Below are 21,597 nucleotides of genomic sequence, written 5' to 3'. Positions count from 1 at the left end.
AATTTTTGATATATTACCTAATGAGATAAAGAGATCTCATTTGAGGTGTTGAAACCGTACATTACATTCTAGTAATTACACTTCTTGTGGGCTTGTTCTTTTCTTTATTGATACACTTATAGCATAGCATAGTATAGATTTTGGTTATCAATAGACATACATCATATACAAATTTTCTTGAAATTATTCCAATTTAATTGCAATAACATTCAAAATCATCGCAACCTCTGCTCACCAGATTCAAAGAGATACATTTATATATCAATTACAAATTCGTGTCGCACATTAGCAAATTTTTTGAAATTTGCAAAAATTAACAGTGAAACTAATAATACGATCCGAGGATTATAGCCCGATTTCGATCTCGCTATCGCCAACTTTTTATACAAGTCAATGCCGCGACGATCTTATTTTGTAGCTTCTTGCTAGTGCGATTGCAACTCGAGATATGATTTTACTCCGAGCTGTGTGTTAAAAACTAGAGTGCAAACATTTCTGATTTTGTGTTTTGGAAGTTAGTGGTCTTCGGTTTCGAGTATATCGCTCTTATTTCTGGCTAATTCAGATGTTTTTAATCTTTATAATTATATATGTATGTGTTCGCATATATGCACGTTCTACAACTAGGTTTGTGTTAACAAAAACAAAAAAATTATAACAATTTTGTAAATGGAAATACATTGATAGTTTGCGTTTGTATGAGTGGATGAGTATAATGATTTTTGGGTTAAAGGACCGAAGGATAAAGTAGGAAAGAAGGAAACAATTTAGAAAACATGGACAACAACGGAAAGAGGTAGCGAACAAGCGATCGGTAAGCGCAGCGGCCAGCGATTCTCATACACTTCGATATACGTAGCCGTATATATCTCGGATTGGTTATGAACTGGCTATATATATATGTAACATTTCGATTAGTATGCGCGTGTTTCATAAAGTAGACAAGTATATGTTCTAGTGGCCTCCGGAGTGCTCGCTAGCCTCGCTGCCGCTTTCTCAGAATACGAAGCGGTTGATGTTCATGCCCAGTCCATTGCCTCCACATCCTCCGGGCGGCGGCGGCGCCTTGTCGTCCTCGTCACCATCGCCATCAAAGGTGTGCCGGCTGACAAACCCATTGCCGTGACCGCTGCTGCCTCGCTTAAAGCGCTGCATCTTCAACTCTTCGTTGTAAACATGGTTGTCCTTTCTTACGTAGTCGCGGAGTCGCCGCGGCAATTCCTCCAGCTTTAAAGGCGGCGACATCGGCACCGAGACCACCTGGTCATTCGTTCCCGATCCCATGCTCGTGCTGCAGCTGGCTGCAGTCGTATTAGACTCATTGGAGTGACCGCACATCTTGTAGAACAGGATGTAGGGCGTGTTGGGCGAAGTGAGATTGTGCATCTCCTCGGGCTTCGAGTGGGTAACCACGTTATCATTGAACTTGTACCAATTCTTAGCTTGGTCCGCCGCGAACGTAAAGTAGTGGCCGGAATCCATGCTGTAGCCGGCGTGCACGACACCGGCATACAGATCATAGTGCACAGTAGACATCTCCTGCAGCGAGTCCGTTGCAGACATTTTTACTGTGACCTAGGGTGCGAAATGGTTAGCGAAACTTATTACAAAGAAATTCAATTGCGATACTAACGCTCTCATCGTGGAACACCTTATGCATGAGCTTGGTGCGGAAGTGGTACTTCTGATCGTACTTGAACTGTTTAAGCGTGAGAATTAGGTTCCTGGGTGCCTGGGTGACCCCGATGTGCCGTTCGGCATCGCAAAGCTTCTTGCATTGTGGACAGAAGTATTGATTGTCACCGTCCAGCTTCTCAGGCGAGCAGTAGTACTCGATCAGATCCTGCACCGAGTAGTTGGTGGCTCCACAGTCTTCCTTATCATCGGGAAAAGACAGCTGCAGTTCGCGGAAGCTGTCCTCGTTCCGGCTCTCCCAGCCGCAGCTCAGACATCGGTAGGTAGTGGAAAGCTTGCCAGCGAACGTCTTGTCGATGGTAGATGGTGGCTTCCCTTGAGTCACCGGCTGGCCGTTTGTGCCTTTGGTGGGAGTCGCGGGAGGTGTCGGCGTGGGCTTGTGATTGCAATTGTCACTGCTGCTACCACTGCTGAGCTCGTGATCCTTGCTGTTATACGGAATTACGCCGCTTGTCAATATATCCTCGCTCAGCAGTGCGGGCACGTCGTCGACATCATTGCTGGTCTTCGGAGAACCAACACTGTGACCAGTGGCTGAGGAGCTATTGATCTCGTGCTCGTGCAGCAGGTCGAGCAGATATCCTAGGAACTCGGAGCTGTCCTGTTGAAGGCCGGGCGTGAAACCAGGCGGTCGGGTGGCGTTCAGCACTTGTGAAGGCGTCAGTTCGAAGCGCAGCGAGTGGTGCATCAGGGCGATCTGCTGCTGCATTTTCATGAGCAGCACTGAACTGCACTCGATAAGCAGGATTTGCCTGCTAAAACTGCAAAAGGAAAATGGGTGCAGTTAGTTATTATTCAGTTGTAGAAATATAAATAAAGCCCATAAGCGGCCTTGCTGATCATTTTCGTTAGGGGAAATTGACATTTAAAACCCTTTTATAAGCAGTGAACTTGTAAACAAAAGGCGCATACAATACCGAGCCCAGTATTTATCATAAGATAAGAGTTAAATGCAAAGCAAAGATATTACTTTCCGTTGCTATTTTAGGGAAATTACAATTGAACTGAACCATTTAGTCTTCACTTACTCGCTGGTCATGGCTAGCGCCTGAAGCACGCTATTCATGTAGCAGGTATTTCCCAGATTAACGAGTCCGACCCTCGCATTCCGCCGACCCCACGGCTGGGCATTCTCGTGCATTGCTCGCGCCAGAGCCACACAATTCGGAGAGGGCTCATACGTTTGCAGGGCCTTCTTCGCGGCGACATAGAGCTCATCTTGATCGTAGAAGCGTAGCATTAGGGCGCTGGTGAGATCGACCAACTGCTGCAGACATTTCTTGGTTTCCAGGCCAATCTCGTCCATGGTGGCCGACTGATTCTTCACATACTGGAGGACTCGGGGGATCCTTGGCAAGATCTAAAAAAATTACATCCAATTGTCAATAAAAAAATTGAAGGTTCTCTTTGAGCGAACTTTACTTTGTGAAAAACCTCGGGCGTCTGATTAATCGTCGACAGCATGTGAAACACAACCGGAGCGGCTTTTTGTCTAAGCGCCGGGAACATCATCACGTGAAACAGCTTTTCGATGTTGTCTAGTGCAATCTCGTCCAGCAACGCCATTTTACCCTGATCCCGCAGACCCTTGAGAAGCGCCAGCACCCACAGATTAAGAGTGCTGCAAAAGGTGCAGTAGGTGATCCAATCGCACAGCAGGTTCACCGTCTTCCGGATGCTTGAGTCCTGCACATTCTGTTCCAGCAGCGAGTGTACAGCCTCCAGGATCTGGGTGGAGTCGAACAGCTGGAACACAATGGCCACGGCACACGAGGGCGGTGGCTCGAACGGAGACTTGGTGATCAGCTCGTAGACGACACGCAGGTAGAACATTTGGTGGAACTTCTCGTTGCGCGTGGCCAAAAAGGCGCCGACTTGGCACACGTCTTCCTTTAGCCGTGGACAGGATGCGCCTCGTGGGATTTGCAGACGGGCCAAGTCCACGATAACCCTCTCGCATATGGCCATCACATTGTGACCTTGCTCCGGCATATCGATGCTTTGGAGGTATGCCAGCAAAGCCTTAATGTCCCGCTTGCCCGGTCGGTTGGAGTTCAGGCTCTCACCAGCGGGCGACCCCATGTCCATGCCCTTAGGCACTCCGTTCTCTTCGGCGTTCTTGAGTCCGTTAGAGGACATAGGTTTGGTGTTGGGCGGGATGCCGTTGCCAGCTCCTCCGGCATTATCCGAGGCGTCTCCCGCCTCGCTGTTGTTCTGCTTAACGGCCATTTCTCGTTGCACTCGCTTGGCGTGGGCGTGGACGTGGGCGGCACGAAGGCTTGTGGACCACAGAGCCGACTGGATCTTCCAGATGCCGATGGGCGGAGGCGTGGGCTTGCCTAACGCCCGAACACAGCGGCTTTTTCGTTGTCTGCGACTCTGAGCGAGGAGTCTGAGCCGCGTGTCCTTGAACCGCGCTCCGTTACGTGTCGTCGTTACGATTTGACTGCGACCTTTCGACGGGTCTCGAGTACGCCTCGATCCCTGCCCGATCCCGGCCAGAAGCTGCGCCCCCGCCACCAGCGCTTCAGAACAGAGTCCTAGATGAATGTGGTGCACGGTAGGGTCGGTGGCCCGTGCCACATCTAAGGCGCCCCTTTTTTCAGATTACCCTGCTCGGCTTTAGCTTCGCTTACTTGCTCACACGTTGCCCGTTCGACTAAATTAGCCGGATAGATGGGATTCACCCTAAAAACTACAATTTTGACTGTTTTTTAACGAATTCTTTGTGATATTTTTCGGATTTGTTAATGTTGTCAACTGAGTCAGTGAAAGCGTTATCGACACGTTCAGACTGCATGACGGGCAGGGCGATTCTGCACGACCTTTAAGGGGTGAGAATGAGGCGGCAAAAATATTTGAATTGCATTTATTTTAGATTTATATGCTTATGCATACTTATACAAACTAAAAGAAATTATAGACAATGTTCTACCTTCATTTATGTTATTATAGCTCTTACAAGAGTTTGTTAGGCCCTGCAAACAGAGCTACCAGATCCAGGCAAAATTGAAGAGGTCTGAGCGTCTATATAGACCCCTTAATGGTGTTGCCATGTGCACGACAGCTGCTCACTGCGAATGGCAATTTATATTTGTTTTGACTCGGCTTTCGAATAGTTCGTGAAATAAACCATTTGTAGATAACACACCTATATTCACAAATATCAGTGCGATGCACCCTGGGCAAATTGAGGTCAACGAGATCAATGGCTATTGGACATTTCTGCTGAGCGTGAGACACATACTTGTTCAGTTAAGAAAAGAATCCGGCATGTTACTTCTATGTTGCAGATCGATTGGAAGGATCCGTGGCTTATTGGCCTCTTTTTGGCGCATATCCTGACCACCACAACAGCGCTTCTCAGCCGAAACAACACGAACTTCCAGGTTTTCCTCTTTCTAGTACTGTGTACGTGGACTTTGCAGGTTCCTTGACTTCCCGATAACTGGCTCTGATTTGGTGCATGTTTTATCTTCTGCAGTGCTGGCGGTTTATTTCACCGAGAGCATTAATGAGTTTGCAGCCCAGAACTGGAGTTCCTTCTCCAGACAACAATACTTCGATAGCAACGGCCTGTTTATCTCGACAGTTTTCTCAATTCCCATTTTGCTAAACTGTATGCTGCTGATTGTATGTAAAAGTGTTTCGTTCACTGCGGGAAATGTGTAGTTATCTATTCTTCCTTGCAGGGCACTTGGCTTTACAATTCCACGCAGCTGATGGTGACTCTAAAAACAGCGCAGCTCAAGGAGCGAGCTCGAAAGGAACGTCAAACCAAGGCGGATTCGGAGTCCGTAGCACACCAAAAAGCGGAATAGAACTTAAGCCTTTATTATATGCAGTGAAAAACACAAGTAGAGCTGTGAAATTTGAATGCTTTAAATGGAGTTTGCTGCCATCTAGATTTAGTTTCCTGCAAAGCTCTCGGCTTCAAAATAAATTTAAATTAGTATAAACAAACATAGAATTTGTACAATGTCGGCTATTTTTACATCTTCAGGATGTCATCAAAAGCGATATTCTTTTTGTATTTGTGCTTCTTTTAGGTAAAATCCACGTATTTTTGTCGAGTGTTACAGTACTTAGTGAAGACACACACCGCACATGCACTTTATGTTAAAAAGAGAATCCCATTACTAGCCGTTGCCACCTCGGTTACAGAAGTTTTTACAGTCACCTAATGTATATATCAAAGATATATCCCTTAAAATCATATTGAAATGGCAATTCTTCAATAAATTAAATTGAAAGAAAGCAATTTTTTTCATTCAGATTTCTGTTTTCACCAATTACAAATCTGTGTGCGATTCAAAGAAAGTAATTTCAAATTAGAAACTCGTTGGATATGTGGTATATTTTAGTACGAGTTTAATTGGGAGCCTCCATCGTCTGGTAACACTGTGCGACGTTTTTGTTGTTGCTGGCTTGTGGGTGTCGAAGCAGTGTCGCGGCGCAATGTTGGAAGTGGTTTCTGGGTAAACAAAATTCGTTGATAAGATATTCGCAAGAAGTTAATCGCGAGTCGCGCGGCGTATTTACCGTTGGCAAGCCAAAAAAACGTTTAGCATCGATTGCGGTTTAAAGCCAGGCTTCGATTCCTGTGAGCCCGCGTGTGTGTGTGTGCGTTTGTGCCAACGGTGTGTATGTGTTTTGAGCCCATAAGCGTAGCCCGAAAAAAGAAGTTTTCCTGTTTCCATATTTTTACCAAAGGCCAAAAGGGCGCAGCATCTTCGCTCTCCGCTGTATCGCTATCCCGTTCGCTAACGCGAGTTTTGCAACTCCGTTTACCGTTTATTGTGTGTAAACAGCAGGTGAAAATAAAACGCGATAAGTCGGGAGAAATAGAAGAAAGAAGGAGGAGAAAGAGCAGCACGAAGAAGAAGCAACTCCGCGCAGCCCAACAAAAAGTGACGCATTAAAAAGGTTGCTAATTACAAAAGGTAAACAACAAATACTGTGCGGTTTCTATTACCAAATTCCCGGGCATACAATACCAATAAAATGTTGCTAAGATTGCCCTTCCACCCACACCCCCTTGCCCCGTTGAAATGCGTAGTAGATTTCCGCGATAGGAAAACTCGGTTGAGTGACGCGTTGGCGACGCAACGCAAAGTGTTCATTCATAAAAAGCGTCTGGCCCCCTGCGCCCCTTGCCCAAAGTACCCCCCTTTCCGCTTTAGGCCAAGCCCGTTTGTGGTTGCGCCTGGAATTTAGTTTACAACTAAATATGTTTGTGGATAGCTGGAGAAAAGTGCGGATTTGGTGGTTTTTGTGATGTGAGATACCGCAGTTAAACTATTTGCATGCCGTTGCAAAGTCTTCTTGGTTACGCCACGCCCCATTTTCCTTCGTTTACGAAATTATGAAATTGATTCAATTATGTTTTTAAGCTTAAATTCTTTATACTGCCTTATATGAGATAAGTTTGAAGGGCAAAGATAATATTGCCCTATTAATGAATTTCGGGTTTACATAGTTGAAAATATTCCATATCACACTGAACCGCATTTCTTAATTAACAGACCTTTTGCTCATTGAGATTAGATCACATACCGCCATATGGCAATCGGCGAAGTGATTATCTCAGCGAATAATTGAGCGCCGTGCGAATGAAAAGTCACACTTAGCTACTTGATGGATGCACGGGTCAGAGCATTTCATTTCGCAGGCCCCCTAAGGCAATCGGGGATATCGATGGGGAAAACAATAATACGGAATTTATGGTCAGCGTGTCGCCAAAATGCCAAAGTCAAGCGAAATAAATACATACAAATAATCACAGAAAAAAAACAATCAAAATAACTCGGTGACATCATTTTGACTAATCGCCAATTTTAGCATTTGAAAAACGGCGGCTGCTCACCCGGCCCACCAACAAGCGCGAAGGTGCGAAAGAGAGGCCACCAGGGAGGGGGCTGGGAGCGGGAGCGGGAGTGGGAGTAAGAGTGAGAGGAAAGGAGAGGGCAAGCACATGGGCAGGTGCGCCAAGCCGAAGTTAAAACCGAAGCTCAAACCCGAAGCCATTCGGAATTCCGAACACCTACAAGTCGCCAACTGAAATGGATCGAACGCTCTTGCGATATCAGTGAATTTCACTTTCGAGGCTCCACTCATAATGCCACTCTACTTACTACTACATACTATAATACTACTAAAATACTACTATAGTACTACTGTAATACTAGTATAATACTACTGTAATACTACTATAATACTACTTTATACTAATAATCACTCGATTCCACATAAAGCGCATTGCTTTCATCACGGCAATAAATCGAAGCCATACATATGGCAGCGCATCTGGAAAAGTGCGCTTGAAGTTTGCCAAACTTTTTACGACTCACAGGCATTATGACGATCTTTTAATTTTACGATTTCATCAATCAGCGCAGTTAGGAGGTGTGGAAATGTAAAGCAAGTCGTTAATAGCTAATGACAGCTATTCTTTTTAAGAGGAATTACTTTAGAATAATAAATGGATCAAGAGACAAGTTTCTTGAACACACAAAGTTATTAAAGCAGTAATCTCAATTGCGATATACATAACTTTGTTTGAAAGCTTAAAACTAGTTAAGCTGTAGTTTCACTGCAGCTATTCTCAAAAGCTTGTGCACATTGGTGCCTTTCCTTAACTCCATAATAAATTAAATAACCATTACAATCAAAAATATGTTTGATATTTGAAAGGCCTAACCTACCGTGACTATTGCCTATCTGTTGATATTTCCCCGCGGCAACTTCGATCAGATGCAATTAACTCGAACATATTGTGGCTCATTACGAGGGGCATTCCAATCTGAAGACGAAACAGCTTGATCTAGTTCACAGATACAAACTACACACACGCATCTACACACACCCCACTAGTTATTTCGGTTAATTTCGATGTGTGCTAAGAGCCGAGAGTGCAGAGGACTAGGCACCACTGCTCCAGATCCCCACATATTTCCGAGACTACTTGCGATGCGATGCGATGCGATGCGGTGTGCTGTGGTGTGGTGTGTGCGATGTGTCGAGCGGGTGGGTGGAAATGTGGAAATGTTGTGAAAAGCTAAATGAGGCGTGACACGAAAAAATAACGCAGGGAAACAAGAGCAAAGCGACAAACAGCCTGCGCAGCATGGAAAACAAACAAACAGAGCCGAGTGCGGCCACCCACAACATGACAGCCGCCACAACAATGGCCATAGAAGTGGCGAGGAGCAGAACAAGAACTTGGGGCCCACCAATTCCAGCCGTGGAGTAATTTCGGCCTAGAAAACGAAGAAAACTGTCCAGTTGTCTGCGGAAACAACGGCGAACAAAGGAAGAATGAAAAACCAAGAGAGCGGAATGAAAGAGGGCGAATTCCGTGGGGCGGGGCACTAGCGCACAATTAACCCTTTCTTTGAAGTCAACGGCAACTGTATCCACTGTCCACGGTCCACTGTCCTCTGCCCACTTTTCACCATGCTTTAATTAGTTTATGGAGGAAGCGTCCCTGTTAACTGCAATAAAATTAATCGTTTATGCTGTAATCGCATTTAGCGGCGCCGACCTCCTTTCTTCTCCGATTCTGGCCCGGATTTCCACACCCGCAGTGGCCTCGTTTGATGTATGGGATGTATGGATGTACATATATCGGAGGCGACAACTTTGTTCCACAACCAAGAGGCAGTCATGTGTGGGCATTCCATTACGGGGGATTTTTGCTGGCGATTGGAGCGTGAAGCATCTGGTTATTTTAAGACCCAACCCATAATAAACCCAAAGGGCTAACCATAATTGTTCCTGCTTTACAATCAATTTTGCTCAAAAAAACTCAAGAAACCAATTAACCGCACACAGTGAAGTCCAGAGTCCACGAGACGACCACTCAGCAGCAGGAGTAGCAGGATGTGCGACAGGATTGGCCACAGCAGCCAAATCCACTGGAGCACATCATGCAGCTGTCCGCTCCGCACGGCGACTGATAGTACGGGGAATAGCCGGGACACCAGAACGATCCGCCACTACGGGGACCACACGATGGACCACAACCACCTCTGCCTCCTCCTCCACATCCATCTCTACCTCCTCCTCCACATCCACCACAGCCGCCTCCACATCTCCGTCCTCCTCCTCCTCCTCCTCCACCGTAGCGGGAATCACAGAAGGTGGTGCCGAAGGGACCGTTTCCGCCACTCCATCCGCATCTGGTGAAGCCCGAGTACTGGCCATACGGACAATCCCCGCAGGCACGCTCCGGATAGGGTCCGATGTAGAACGGATTGAACTGTCTGCAGCTGCACATGATCTCTGGCTAATATCGGAGGTCCATCAATTGGAGGGCATTCGATATCAACTACTCACATTCTGGACTTCACTGTGCGCGGCCAGCAAGCTTCTCTATTCGGTACAATTTCGATAATCGCCTCCAACAAGTGCTTCGTAATTTCCCATAAAACGCCGAAAAGCCAACTAGACTGCCCATAAGTACGGCATTTTATGGAGCCAACTGATCGACAGCGGTGGGGGTGTATATATGGCCATTGTCTCATCTGGCGCGTGTTTTGTTTGTAAACAGTGATCATGGCCAATAAACATTTGGGCACCCAACTTCCGCTTTGCCATAATCTAAATATTGTTTACGCTTGCGCTGCGCTGCGCTTATTTAATATATTTGAAAAGCAATTGCCGAAATAGCCTGTGTATTTCTATAAGGCGCTGTGTATTTGAGTTTATGGTGATCTTTCGGTCATTAGGAACAATAATCGAAGTAACTAAAGAGGGAATTTGTACGGGTATTAGATATTAGCAATCGCACGCCTTGAGCACTTCTAACCTGCTTATCGCAGTGGCCTTTGGCTAAGCTGCATTGATTGGTCAGATGGCTGGTCGTCGTGGCAATGCCATTATGTGTGACAGTTGCATTCCAAATCTCATTATAGATTTATGCAAAATGCGGGAGGAAAGCCCGGAGAAAGGCAGCTGACTTGCAAACGTGCAGACTGGCCCACGATTTCCATATGCGAGGCGATTGTTGACCACTTTGGCCCTGGCCTGCATTGATTTGTGCGGCTTTCTTTGTCGCCGTTTCCCTCTTTGCCGCAACCTCTTCGTCTGGGATTCGATTTCCACTCCCAATTCGATTGCAGTTCCAGTTGATTGACTTGCCTTTTGCCGTTGACATGGCCAAAGTGGAAACAGTACAAGTTTCACAATTCTACAGCTCCCAGACGCGTCTTGCACGGCTTAGCTGAATATATCTTATCGGCTACAGTCTGTTTACTTTGCAGATCGTTATCAACGCTTCCGAGATAGTGGAACGCAGTCCAAATGGATCGTGAAATGAGGAAAACTGCCCACACCGAATGCCTAATTCAGTGTCTCTGTGCGGCTGCCCTTTATTTCGCCAGAGATTCCGAGTGCGTGGGTAGCCCACATTGGGTTACAACATACAACCGCCGAAAATGGAAATAACACCACCCACGAAGTTCGCCCACTTCTTAGTGGCCTCGTGCAAAACACTTTGGCCCACTTGGAGCGACATTCTGTCTGCCGATTCTCGACTCGCTTGGCCAATTAGCTGGCCATTGAGAACGTTTGCAGCTTGGTTTTTTGGTTCCCAAATGCTCGTTTTCGTTACGATTCGACCTTAGGTTTTGTTTTCCACTCGATTTTCCGCTGCAAAGCGCACAAAGCGCAGAAAGCGCACGTTCAGATGCCAAAAATAGGGCGTGACGCGATAGGGTGATAAAGTGGAAAATATTTACTGCGAATCGTTTGCTCATCTGTGCTAATTATACTGGGGCTTGTCATCGATGGATCATGTCTGGTGTTGAAACGGTTGTCACACCCCGAGTTCGGAATCTACTTGTAAATGTCTATATGTCCACAGCTTGAGTTCTCCATTTGCACTACTGCAATCAGTGGCGAATTGCTCAGCCGGGAATTTGCATATTGCGCTAGGAATTTGTCTGTAAGTGTGGGTGGATGCTGCTCATTAATCTGTGGGCGGTGGGTGTCGACTGCAGGTGCGGGTCACTTAACCAATGCGTAACCGCTAAAGGGTTACTATTCCGAGTAATGAATAATGCAGTTCATACCGTGGAATGTTAATTTACCCTTCGGCTTGTCATGCGGCTTCTGCACTTCATTTGCATTGATTGTTGCAGTAAACACTGTGTAAATTGTACTGCAAATTGATTAAACATTTAGCTTGGTTAAGATTCCTTTTGGTTTTACATGTGTTTAATTACTTAGCATAATATCGCTACAATACCCTACATATCCCTTTTCGATATATATTTGAAATGCACCTAATCTAATCATGTTGTTTTCTCGAGTAAATAATCCCCTTAGATTCAACTGCTTATTTATATTTCACATTCTGCTGACACTTTAAGTTAAATGCAATCAAAGCCAGACAATGCAAGCCTTCTTCCATCCAGGTGACTCGAGAGCGCCTTATCTGCACCATGACCTTGGGCAGGTGGCTTTTCGTGGGAAAACACGATTCGGGCTGGGGGCCCATCATCTGCATTGCTGTCAGCACTTTCTTGCCCACCACCTGCTGGATGGGCTTAGTGGACTGGCTGGGCTGGCTGGGCTGTCTGGTTGGGAGAACAAAGAGCGGACAGGTAATGCCCCGGGATCTGGGGATTATGGCCACAGTAAACTCTGCAGAGTGCGTCAGCTGCCACTCCAACTTCAAACGATGCGAATGGCTCCGTTTCTTAAGCTCTTCGGTATACACTTTATCCAACTGCCTGGTGCCATGGTGGCTCAATCCCTTTGGAAATCCTTGAGCGGCGACAACTAATGGTGCTTTGTGTTGCCGAGGAATGTGCATTTCGCTCCCGCTCCCGCCCTCGCCCGTTGAGTTGCGTGTAGTAAGTGGCACAGATCCTGCCACCGCCCCACATTCTTGCCTCTCCACTCCACTCCACTCCACTCCACTAAGCTCCATTCCATCCCCTTCCTGGTTGCCCCCATTGCGAGCTGTACACATAATTACTCCGCTTGCGCATTCTGACGAGGCTGATGACAGTTGCCTCGTCTAACTGGGACACCACTTCCTTCCACCGGGAGCGGGTGTTTCTTCTGGCTTGTGACCAGCTTTTATCGTGCTCATGGACTAATTTCGTTCGCCTTTGATGGTTTGGTTGCAGCACGGTGAAAAAGAAATCGCTTCATATTGATTATCGAGGTTTTTAGGGATAAAATGTGTGCAATAACCAGCGAATTCTAAGCCATAATGTTTATATTTTATATATGTATTACCTTCTTGGAAACGAGTGTAGTTGCACAATATTTTCCCAGTGCACAAATGAGCACATCCAAGTTATGGGACTTCCTTTGCAGGCAGGCCCATCAATTATGCCAAATGGAGCATATGCACATCCACAGTTGGCTCGATTTTTCAATTAACTTACCTGGTAGTTCGCAGCCAGCCTTATGCCATCTGCCTTTGGCCATACATTTTTCGAGCCTCGGACGTGGACAAAAGGTTATTGCCTCTGCCAGCGATTTGTGCTGATCAATTCGGGCAGACATGCAATCTCCTGTCCTGCTGTAGCTGCAAAAACGGAAAAGTCGGAATTAACACGGAATAAATCCTAGTCACCGCCTCTACCCGCCCTCCATTGTCGCGCTCTGGAATTGCAAATTATGTGCCCAGTTATCATCGCTGGAGCCAGTTGTTTGGCTTTGATTTCCCTGGCACGCAAATGGCATAAAACAGCAGCACCCAGGACTCATGGGAGCTCACGGGACTCGGCGAGGAATCCCAGGACACGGAGGACTTTCAGCTGGAAACTTGTTTAATTTCTGCTTTGCGGGAAAAGCGCACAGCAAAGGCAAAACGTGGCAGGTGGCAGATGGCAGAGGGGAAACTTTGATGCAGGTCCTGGACACGCTATCGTACTCGTACTCGTCCTCGTCCTCGTCCTCGTCGTCGTCGTCGTCCTCATCCTCATCCTCGTCCTTGTTGCTATTCATATTTCATCCATGCGGTTTCTCCGCTTTGCTCCTCGTCCCTCGAGCTCCCTGTTGCTTTTTTCTTTTCGTTTTTCTTTCAGCTCAGTTAGTAAATTGAGCATCAACGTGCGCTCCGGCTGACTTAGCTGTCCCCGGAGTTCTTTTTGGGTTCACCTGGGGTCACCCAGGCAGGTGATGGATGGTCGGATGGCTGGCTATTTGGCCTGCTGATTTTAAGCTCTCGCCGCATAGGGGAAACTTATCCACTTTTGCTGATATGCTAATTAAATGCATTTATTCTTTTGTTGCTTTATAGCTGTGGCCATTTGGATACTACTCCTTTTCCATGTAAATATAAATATAGCAAGACCTGGGCTAACCTGAAAATCTAACTGCCAAGAAATGCCTGCCATTCAGACTTCTTCCTAATGAAATGCCGCGTGCTGCCAAAGTTTTTAAATACTTTATATCCAAAATAAATGTTGCCTGAATTTGCGTTTCCTCTTCTGCATTCTGCAGTTCGACCCATTTCCCAAACTTCTGGTTTAATGATTTCAACTTAAAGTTTCGAGCAAAGTTGTCGCTAGAAGTGCCACAGGCAGCAGATCCGTATAGAAAAGTTTGGCAAGCTGGCTGGTTATTTAGAGAGGAACTTCTAAGCAAATGGCAGGAAAAATATAAACAATAGACAATTGAAATATGTGAAACAAGGCATTGAGCTGCTGGCTGACCACAGCAAAAGCTGCCAGCAATTGCAATTGCGGTTGCAATTGGACAAATCCCCAAAGAACAAGGAGGTGTTTGGTACAGGGACACTTGCAATGGAATTTAATATGCTGTCGACACGGGCGAAAAGAGAATTCTTAGTGCGGAGATATCCGAATGACACGAATAGGGCTGCACGCCCCCTTAGCCTCCTTAGCCCCATTTTTGTTCACTGAAAATAACATTTAGAGCGATTAAAACCCCTGTTGTATTTTCAATAGGTGCGCATACTCAAACTTTCAGCGCCAAAGATACATTTTAATATAAAACGCATGCTGCACAATTAGGAATGTCCAATTTCCATGATCCCATACAAATCTAAAATAATTCATGGCGTACTTTTTAGAGCGATTATAATTTCTTTCCGTGTGCGTATAATCGGTGGGTGGCCACTTGGCAGATGCTCATGCGAAGAGGAGGATGCAGAAGCAGGATGTCAACGCTCGGGGCAAGTGGCAGCATCAAAACTGCAGCAGCCGCTGGCAATGCGGAATTCCCATCCACGTCATCCCTGGTCCATCCCTCGTGCCAATCCCGTCCCCGTCCACATCCACATCCACACATCCACTTCTCTTGGCCGAGTTGAAATTATTCAGCCAGGTCTTGTTGCATACTTTCCAGCGCAAATGTTTGCAGAGCATTCGCCTCGTGCCCAAGAATTTGTGAGTGTGCTAGTGCGAGGACGAGTGTGTGGGTGTGGGTGTGGGTGTGGGTGGGGGTGTAGATGCGTGTGTGTGAGTGTAAGTGGGTGTGTGCGCATATTTATATCTACATGTCCTAATGGCTGTAGTTGCTCTATTTACGTGCGACCAAGTGGAGGTGCGGGACCAGAGGAACGCCGGTGCCTTGTGACTCATCATCCTCAATCCCCAAACATCCGGATAACCATACCACTTACGTCCTAAAATTTTAAAGTGCGAGGGAGTTTTCAAAACTCCACTTTCTAGAATATCTTGTAATACAAATTCAGAGGGATTTTTCTCGCAGTACAGCCCATTCCCGTCATCTACTTCATCATCTCAGCTCCAGTTTCATTCGCAGTTTGCAGTTTGAAATTGAATTTCAGTTTGGGCGCGCCCTCTCACCTCCCCTCGGCATTTTCCCCGTCTTGCAATAACACTATCATTTAGTTGACAGAGGGCAGCAGGAAAAGGAAGCGGCATTTAAATGAGAATGCTTGTTTAAATGGGCCGGCTCTGGGTGATGAAAGGACATGGCAGGCGGGCAGGACAGGACAGGATGGGACATACTCGTACATATGTATGTATGCTGGCATTGTGAGCCAGAAATGAAAACCAGATCCGCACAGAAAAGTTCTCTGATTATTCTCGTACGATGACTCAGAGTCGTCTGCTCGCCTTTTTCCAAGGACATTTTTTCGCTCCCTCTCGTGAAAGATGGAAAATCAATTGCGAAAACTTGGGAACGAGAAGCGTGATGCGACAGCAACTTCTGAAGTTGTCGACACCCTTCTAGCGTGGAGTTATGCTTCAAGGATATGATGAGTATGCTCCACCGGTGGAAAGGGAAGCTGCGTGGCATTCTTCTCGATTAATTGGACTGGTAAAGCGGTTTATGCGATAGCAGAAACTTTTAGCGCGTAGGCGGATTATTAAATTCGCTTTGTTTCACTAACTAGCTGCGGCGGGATCAGCGGCGGGGGATTCGCCATCTGCCACCCTCGATTGCTCACTTCCTCTTCCGGCAACTGCCGCCAGCACGGAGGCACCCACTCCAGCAGCCACCAGACAATGGCACCACACTGGCGAAAATTTTAAAGCCAGGAGGGAGTGTCGCCAATCGCTTGCTCAGTTTCCAAGAAATTGAATCATAAGTTTATGGGCTTATGGTTTATAAAGGATAATTTAAGTACAATGATTATCTTCAGGAAATGTCCGTTGCCTTTTTAACTTAACTTAAACTTAAAACTCTTTGAAATCCTAATATCTACTGTTGAGAACTAAATGATTTTCTGGATCAAGTTTGGGACATATATACATTTATTTACCTGCTTATATCATTGAAAATCGTTCTATTAGCAGGGCATTTAGTCAAGAACTTACTTAAATTCCCAGTGCAGTCTGTCGCAGCCAGGCGCCAAACACAATGGAATATGCAAAAAGGGGAATGAATAGATTCCCTACGCAGACACAGAATCCTTCTGCTGGGGCAGAGGTGGTGTGGTCTGCTCCAAATCCTCCTCTCCCACCGCTTAAACCCATCCACTTGGAAGCTACTGCATAACTATAACTATTAACGATTATGCTTATCATTTGCATTTGCGCTTTAATTAAATTCCAGGCGAGTCTCCACCACATAGTATCCAGGAATGGAGCTGGAGCCGCGAGTGGCCATACTGCAGGACCTGCGCCTGCAGACCTTCGACTCCATTCGATTCGCCTCCTACCGCACCGCCTCCAAGCTGCGCTACATACAAAAGTCCACCAATCTGCATTTGGTGGACATATGGAATGTGATCGAGGCCTTCCGCGAGAATGGGCTGAACACCCTGGAGCCGCAGAGCGAGGTGAGCGTGGCCAGGCTGGAAACCCTGGTCTCCTCCCTCTACCACAACCTTAACAAGCGCCTGCCCACCGCTCAGCAGGTGCCCGTGGACTCGAAGGCGGGTCTGCTGCTCAACTGGCTCTTGGCTGCGTACACAAGGTGCGTGCCCATTATCTTTTAAAAACCCTTTTAAAATATCCAACTACTTTCATCATTTCTAGTGATAACTCGGGCAAGATTCGCGTGTTCTCCATCAAAGTGGCCCTGGCCACCATGTGCTCTGGCAAACTGGTGGACAAACTAAGATGTGAGTAGCACACACCATGTGGTTTCCAAATAAACTAGATTTCCCCTTTTCCCCTGGACAGACATATTCTCGCAGATCTCGGATGGCGCTGGACAGCTGGTGGCCTGGAAGCTGGGCGAGTTCCTGCGCGAAGTGCTGGCCCTGCCGGCGGCCGTGTACGAGTCGCCCACATTCCACTACAAGGAGGGGCTCGAGGAGGAGATCTTCCCGGCCGAGAACAAGGTGACGGTGAACGACTTTATGGCCACGCTGATGTCCGAGCCGGGGCCGTCCTGCCTCGTCTGGCTGCCGCTGGTGCACCGGCTGGCCACCGTGGAGACCATTGTGCATCCGACTGTCTGCTCTGTTTGCCACAAGGAAAACTTCACCGGGTTTCGTTATCGCTGTCAGCGGTGTCACGCCTACCAGTTGTGTCAGGAGTGCTTCTGGCACGGCAAGACATCGCTGAACCACCAGAACGATCACGAGGTCAAGGAGTACTCGAGCTACAAGTCGCCCAGCAAACAGATCGGTCACTCGCTGCGCAAGAGCTTCCGCTGTGTGCCCGAGAAGACGGTGCAGGTGCTCCCCCGCTTCCCCGACCAGCCGGAGAAGACGCTCAACCTGTCGCACATCGTGCCGCCCTCGCCGCTGCCCTCGCACAACGGCTTCTCGGACCCCTCGGGCCTCGTACATGGCCACCACGGCCCCCATCCGGGTCTTCCGGGCCAGCACGGCCTTTTCGATCGCTCCAGCACGCTCGACTCGCGGGCCACAGGCCGCAGTCTGGACAGCGCCAGCGGCACTGCCGGCACTACCATGTCTCGCGTGGCCGCCGCATCTGCCAACGACGAGGAGCACCGCCTGATTGCCCGCTATGCCGCCAGATTGGCCCAGGAAAACCGAGCGGTGAGTGAGCCAACCCAGTTTTTAAGTCCTTTTTTAATGGTAATGCAATTCACAGCCATCCAACTTGCCCGACAATGCCACACCAATAGGCACAGATAACTCGCGAGCCCAACGCGAGCTTATTGCCCAACTGGAGTCCAAGAACAAGGAGATAATGCGCGAGATAGCGCGCCTGAGGCGTCAACAGGAGACGGAGCAAATGGCCCCCGAGAATCCGGCGCTAATCAATGAACTGCGTGCTCTAAGGCAGCGGAAAGGAGAACTAGAGGGTCACCTGGGTGCCCTGCAGGATTCGCGACGACAGCTAATGGAGCAACTGGAGGGACTGATGCGAATGCTGAAGAACCAGCAGACAGCATCGCCTCGCTCCACGCCCAACTCGAGTCCTCGTTCCGGCAAATCCCCACCAATGCCCGGAGGAGCTGGCATCCTGGGCACCTCCCCCATGAGTGCGCTGCACGCACAGCAGATGCAGCAACATCCGATGGCAGGAGGAGTCAGGGCCAGCCAGCAGCAACTCCTTCAACAGCAACAGCAGCAGCAGGCTCATGGCCACGGGCCATTCAGCCAGAGTCAGCTGGAGCAGCTCAACCAGATTAGCAGCGATATGCGCAGCGCCTTCGCCGCCAACGGAAGTGCAAGTGAGTAGGGATTGGTGGGTCTGTCCCTTGGGTTACTCTTCGGTTAGGTTCGTTCATGTCAAAATTCTGATATCCCCTGCGTGCAATTGGTTAACGCGAAAGTTTAGGCCTGGGTTCAGACAGATATTAATCGTATACTCCGCTCAACAATGCGGTAACACCGCCACTGGCAAAACACACACCCAAAAACCAATATCCCAAACGAATATCACCTGACCAAACACCCAAAACACACGCTCTCACGCCCAAAAACACACTCGTTTCTTGATCGCTTCGCCTTCGCAGCGCCACCGCCAATGCGCACCACCACTGCCACTGCCACTGCCAATGTCAGTGCCATTCCCAGCCTCAATCCGATTCCGAATCAGAATCCGAATCAGAGTATGAATCCGAATCTGAATCCCGACGCGGAGCTCAATGAGGCTGCCGATCATCTAACGTCGGCCATTTCCCACATGGTCAGCGACCTGAACGCAGGTAAATCGTTGGATTCGATCCCATCTTACCAACCGCTTACGCTTCCAAATCTGCAACTGCAATTGCATCTTGCATCTGCATCTGCTGCTCCTGCTATCCCAGAGTTGCCCGTGAATGGTGGTCTGCACTGCACCAGCACGTAGATTTCGTAGTAGCACCGCTTCTAGAGCCACCAAAAACAAACACAATCCCAGCTCCAAATGGAATGTTTTCACTCTGTGCTTATCCGTGTTCTTTTTCGGTGTGCGTATTGTCTTTGGGTCTGGCCATTTTCCAGGACGGGGAAGGGCTCATCTGGGTCCCCAGCCGGCGAGCTCCCTGCCGCAGGCTCGCTTCATCATGCCACTGGGTAAGTTGTCCCGGGCTGCATCGATCCGATCCGATCTGAATCGCTCCTCCTACTCCTGCTGGTTCCCACTTCTCTAAAGCGACCAACTTTTCGTTTTGTTTTCTTTGTTTTTTTCAAACCATTTGATTTTAGATTATTACCCCAATAGACGGCATAAGAAAAAGTGCTGCAAATATTGAAATATTGAGCTCCTCCCAGTTTGGTTAGTTGCCCTTTATAATTTTCGCTCATTTCTTCTGTATGTTAAATCGGGGGACCCTGCCCATCCAATAAACCAAACCAAAACAAACAAAATCGCCCAAAAAATCCGATTAAGAATTCCGACACATCGAGGGTGGCGAGTCCGCGGACTCGAGTCAGTGCGAGTGCAACGATTGCGAGTGCGGGGAGTACGAGGAGGTGTTCCGCACCGACGAGGATCTCGAGTGCGAGGGAGCTGCAGCTCCATTCGGGGATCCATACACCAGGTACCCCGTACTGGGTACTGGCGTTCAGGAGGAGGACCACTTTGATTACACCTTCGGGCAGGGCGAGGAGCTGTCCCAGGTGAACCGCATCCTGGGCTACCGCAACCACCCGGAGCTGTTCATCGACGATGACCAGGCCGGTTTCCCGGCGCTGCACGAGATCGGTGAGACAATCGATGAACTGCAGCTGATCATGCACGCTTATATCATGAAGTATAGTCTGAATTTATAAAGTGTTCGTCGTAGGTTATATACTCTGCGATCAGGTAAAATATGCAAAATCTACTGCCTCTACAGTATAGACCATCTTAGCTCGCTCGACTCACGAATTTCCACTCCACCTCAGGTAGTTTGAAGTCGGGGATCTATCTATAGTTATTTCTATAGTTCTACTACCATAGCTCATCATCATTGCTGCACCACTCTCAACCGTCTCTCTATAGCAATCTCAGTCAGCTCATTCTAGTTAGTCTCTAGATTTGATTCACGTTGGCTGCTTGACTCAAAGGATTCGAATAAATTGTCTGATTTTGATTTGAGCCTTGATACAGATAATACATATGCTCACCGCAAACTTGATCAATTTCAGATTTCGACGAATCTCAATCGTATAACCAAGAGTGGAATGAAAAGGTAAAGGATTTCGCCAAGAAATCCTGCTCACTGTTGATCTAGATGTTGTTCCTTGCCGTTGTGTCTATCCTTATTTACCTTTTCTCTCTGTACATGCACTCGATATTCCAAAAATAATACAACTATACTCGTATATCTATATATCCTGTAGCTAGTGTAGTGATTGCCACTTTCCATTTGCCTTGCATGCCAAAGACTTATCCTGAGTACGATTGAATAGACTACAGGTGGTTTCGATGACTTCTTTTAATACAGCGTCTTATGTTTCCACAGGCAAATGCGAATAGCCAATGGCAGGAGCAGTTTGCACAATGGAGTCTTAACTCGCAAAAGAACTAAGACGTGGCTACCAGTGGACTGGCTACCGCAGGACTGGGAATCTCCAGAGGCAACTGGATGGATGAAGACGAATTCTCGCTTAGCTTTCTACCTTACCTTAACTCATACGTTGACTTAGAGCAATTTATTTATTGATTACTTTACTGAGCCGTAGCCTACACTACCTTAATCATTATAATTTATACTTTGAGGATTGGTATCTACACGGAAACATTGTATGTAAACAGATATATGCATCTATATGATTATTTTATTGAAGCATAAGATATGAATATAGCTTATAAAAAGACTTGCAGTTGCACTGCTCTTCGAAGTCGCAAATCCTTTGAATCTCGTTGAAACTTTTACGATACTTTTACGTACTGATAAAGGGCAATAGAAGGTATGGTGTTTTCATTTTAGGTTTCCGCGATTTCGTAATTGGCTTTTAGATTTTGTAAGCACCCGCGCCGCGCTGCGGTTATTTATTACCAAGAAACATAACAAATTGAAAATCAAATCACGTAATGCATAATACAAATACGATATAGACATTGACATATTATGTACTTAATAACTAGCAACTTGTTGAGAACCTAAAATCAA

At 47.3% G+C, this 21,597-nt stretch overlaps 4 protein-coding genes across 11 annotated transcripts; 2 read left to right on the top strand and 2 right to left on the bottom strand.

Annotated features, from left to right (window-relative positions):
* Positions 1–87: 87 nt before the first annotated feature.
* Positions 88–4,493, bottom strand: LOC120445127 (ubiquitin carboxyl-terminal hydrolase 35). Its single transcript, XM_039625274.2, has 4 exons — positions 3,118–4,493; positions 2,724–3,055; positions 1,634–2,456; positions 88–1,575 (listed from the first exon to the last, which is right to left on the bottom strand). Exons 1-4 carry the CDS (start codon positions 3,922–3,924, stop codon positions 997–999), a joined length of 2,541 nt encoding a protein of 846 aa, XP_039481208.1. The 5' UTR covers positions 3,925–4,493; the 3' UTR covers positions 88–996.
* Positions 4,494–4,768: 275 nt separating this feature from the next.
* On the top strand, positions 4,769–5,658 carry LOC120445128 (transmembrane protein 18). Its single transcript, XM_039625275.1, has 4 exons — positions 4,769–4,929; positions 4,989–5,106; positions 5,180–5,328; positions 5,388–5,658. The coding sequence occupies exons 1-4, from the start codon at positions 4,870–4,872 to the stop codon at positions 5,514–5,516; spliced, it is 456 nt and encodes a 151-aa protein (XP_039481209.1). The 5' UTR covers positions 4,769–4,869; the 3' UTR covers positions 5,517–5,658.
* A 453-nt stretch (positions 5,659–6,111) lies between these two features.
* LOC120444999 (dystrobrevin beta) lies at positions 6,112–21,342 on the top strand. 7 transcript variants are annotated; one of them, XM_039625039.2, is made up of 10 exons: positions 6,112–6,335; positions 6,409–6,638; positions 16,708–17,070; positions 17,133–17,218; positions 17,280–18,106; positions 18,162–18,747; positions 19,033–19,224; positions 19,502–19,573; positions 19,890–20,306; positions 20,630–20,673. In XM_039625039.2, exons 3-9 carry the CDS (start codon positions 16,736–16,738, stop codon positions 20,270–20,272), a joined length of 2,481 nt encoding a protein of 826 aa, XP_039480973.1. In that variant the 5' UTR covers positions 6,112–6,335; positions 6,409–6,638; positions 16,708–16,735; the 3' UTR covers positions 20,273–20,306; positions 20,630–20,673. The 7 variants fall into 7 exon arrangements, with proteins under 7 accessions (XP_039480973.1, XP_039480974.1, XP_039480976.1 ...); XM_039625040.2 differs by having other exon boundaries at positions 6,112–6,339; XM_039625042.2 differs by lacking the exons at positions 19,502–19,573; positions 19,890–20,306 and adding an exon at positions 20,947–21,342 and having other exon boundaries at positions 6,112–6,638.
* LOC120445001 (eggshell protein 1) lies at positions 9,457–10,167 on the bottom strand. Of its 2 annotated transcripts, none has more exons than XM_039625046.1 (2): positions 10,033–10,167; positions 9,457–9,982 (listed from the first exon to the last, which is right to left on the bottom strand). In XM_039625046.1, the coding sequence occupies exon 2, from the start codon at positions 9,971–9,973 to the stop codon at positions 9,557–9,559; it is 417 nt and encodes a 138-aa protein (XP_039480980.1). In that variant the 5' UTR covers positions 9,974–9,982; positions 10,033–10,167; the 3' UTR covers positions 9,457–9,556. The 2 variants fall into 2 exon arrangements, with proteins under 2 accessions (XP_039480980.1, XP_039480981.1); XM_039625047.2 differs by having other exon boundaries at positions 9,457–9,965; positions 10,033–10,155.
* Positions 21,343–21,597: the final 255 nt, after the last annotated feature.

The sequence above is a fragment of the Drosophila santomea genome, chromosome 2R, assembly GCF_016746245.2.
Source record: "Drosophila santomea strain STO CAGO 1482 chromosome 2R, Prin_Dsan_1.1, whole genome shotgun sequence".
Classification (NCBI taxonomy): Eukaryota; Metazoa; Arthropoda; class Insecta; order Diptera; family Drosophilidae; genus Drosophila; species Drosophila santomea.
The sequence above is the reverse complement of the archived record's forward strand: the minus strand, read 5'-3'. Positions and strand labels throughout refer to the sequence as shown.

Bases quoted from the DNA above. Each gene is read 5' to 3' on its own strand.
- LOC120445127 (XM_039625274.2), bottom strand. From the start codon at position 3,924: ATGGCCGTTAAGCAGAACAACAGCGAGGCGGGAGACGCCTCGGATAAT. The intron at 3,056-3,117 runs GTAAAGTTCGCT...TAATTTTTTTAG, and splicing joins CGCCCGAGGTTTTTCACAAA to ATCTTGCCAAGGATCCCCCG. The intron at 1,576-1,633 runs GTTAGTATCGCA...TTCGCACCCTAG, and splicing joins AGGTGTTCCACGATGAGAGC to GTCACAGTAAAAATGTCTGC.
- LOC120445128 (XM_039625275.1), top strand. From the start codon at position 4,870: ATGCACCCTGGGCAAATTGAGGTCAACGAGATCAATGGCTATTGGACA. The intron at 4,930-4,988 runs GTGAGACACATA...TCTATGTTGCAG, and splicing joins ATTGGACATTTCTGCTGAGC to ATCGATTGGAAGGATCCGTG. The intron at 5,329-5,387 runs GTATGTAAAAGT...TCTTCCTTGCAG, and splicing joins TAAACTGTATGCTGCTGATT to GGCACTTGGCTTTACAATTC.
- LOC120445001 (XM_039625046.1), bottom strand. From the start codon at position 9,973: ATGTGCAGCTGCAGACAGTTCAATCCGTTCTACATCGGACCCTATCCG.
- LOC120444999 (XM_039625039.2), top strand. From the start codon at position 16,736: ATGGAGCTGGAGCCGCGAGTGGCCATACTGCAGGACCTGCGCCTGCAG. The intron at 17,219-17,279 runs GTGAGTAGCACA...TCCCCTGGACAG, and splicing joins ACTGGTGGACAAACTAAGAT to ACATATTCTCGCAGATCTCG. The intron at 19,574-19,889 runs GTAAGTTGTCCC...AATCCGATTAAG, and splicing joins TCGCTTCATCATGCCACTGG to AATTCCGACACATCGAGGGT.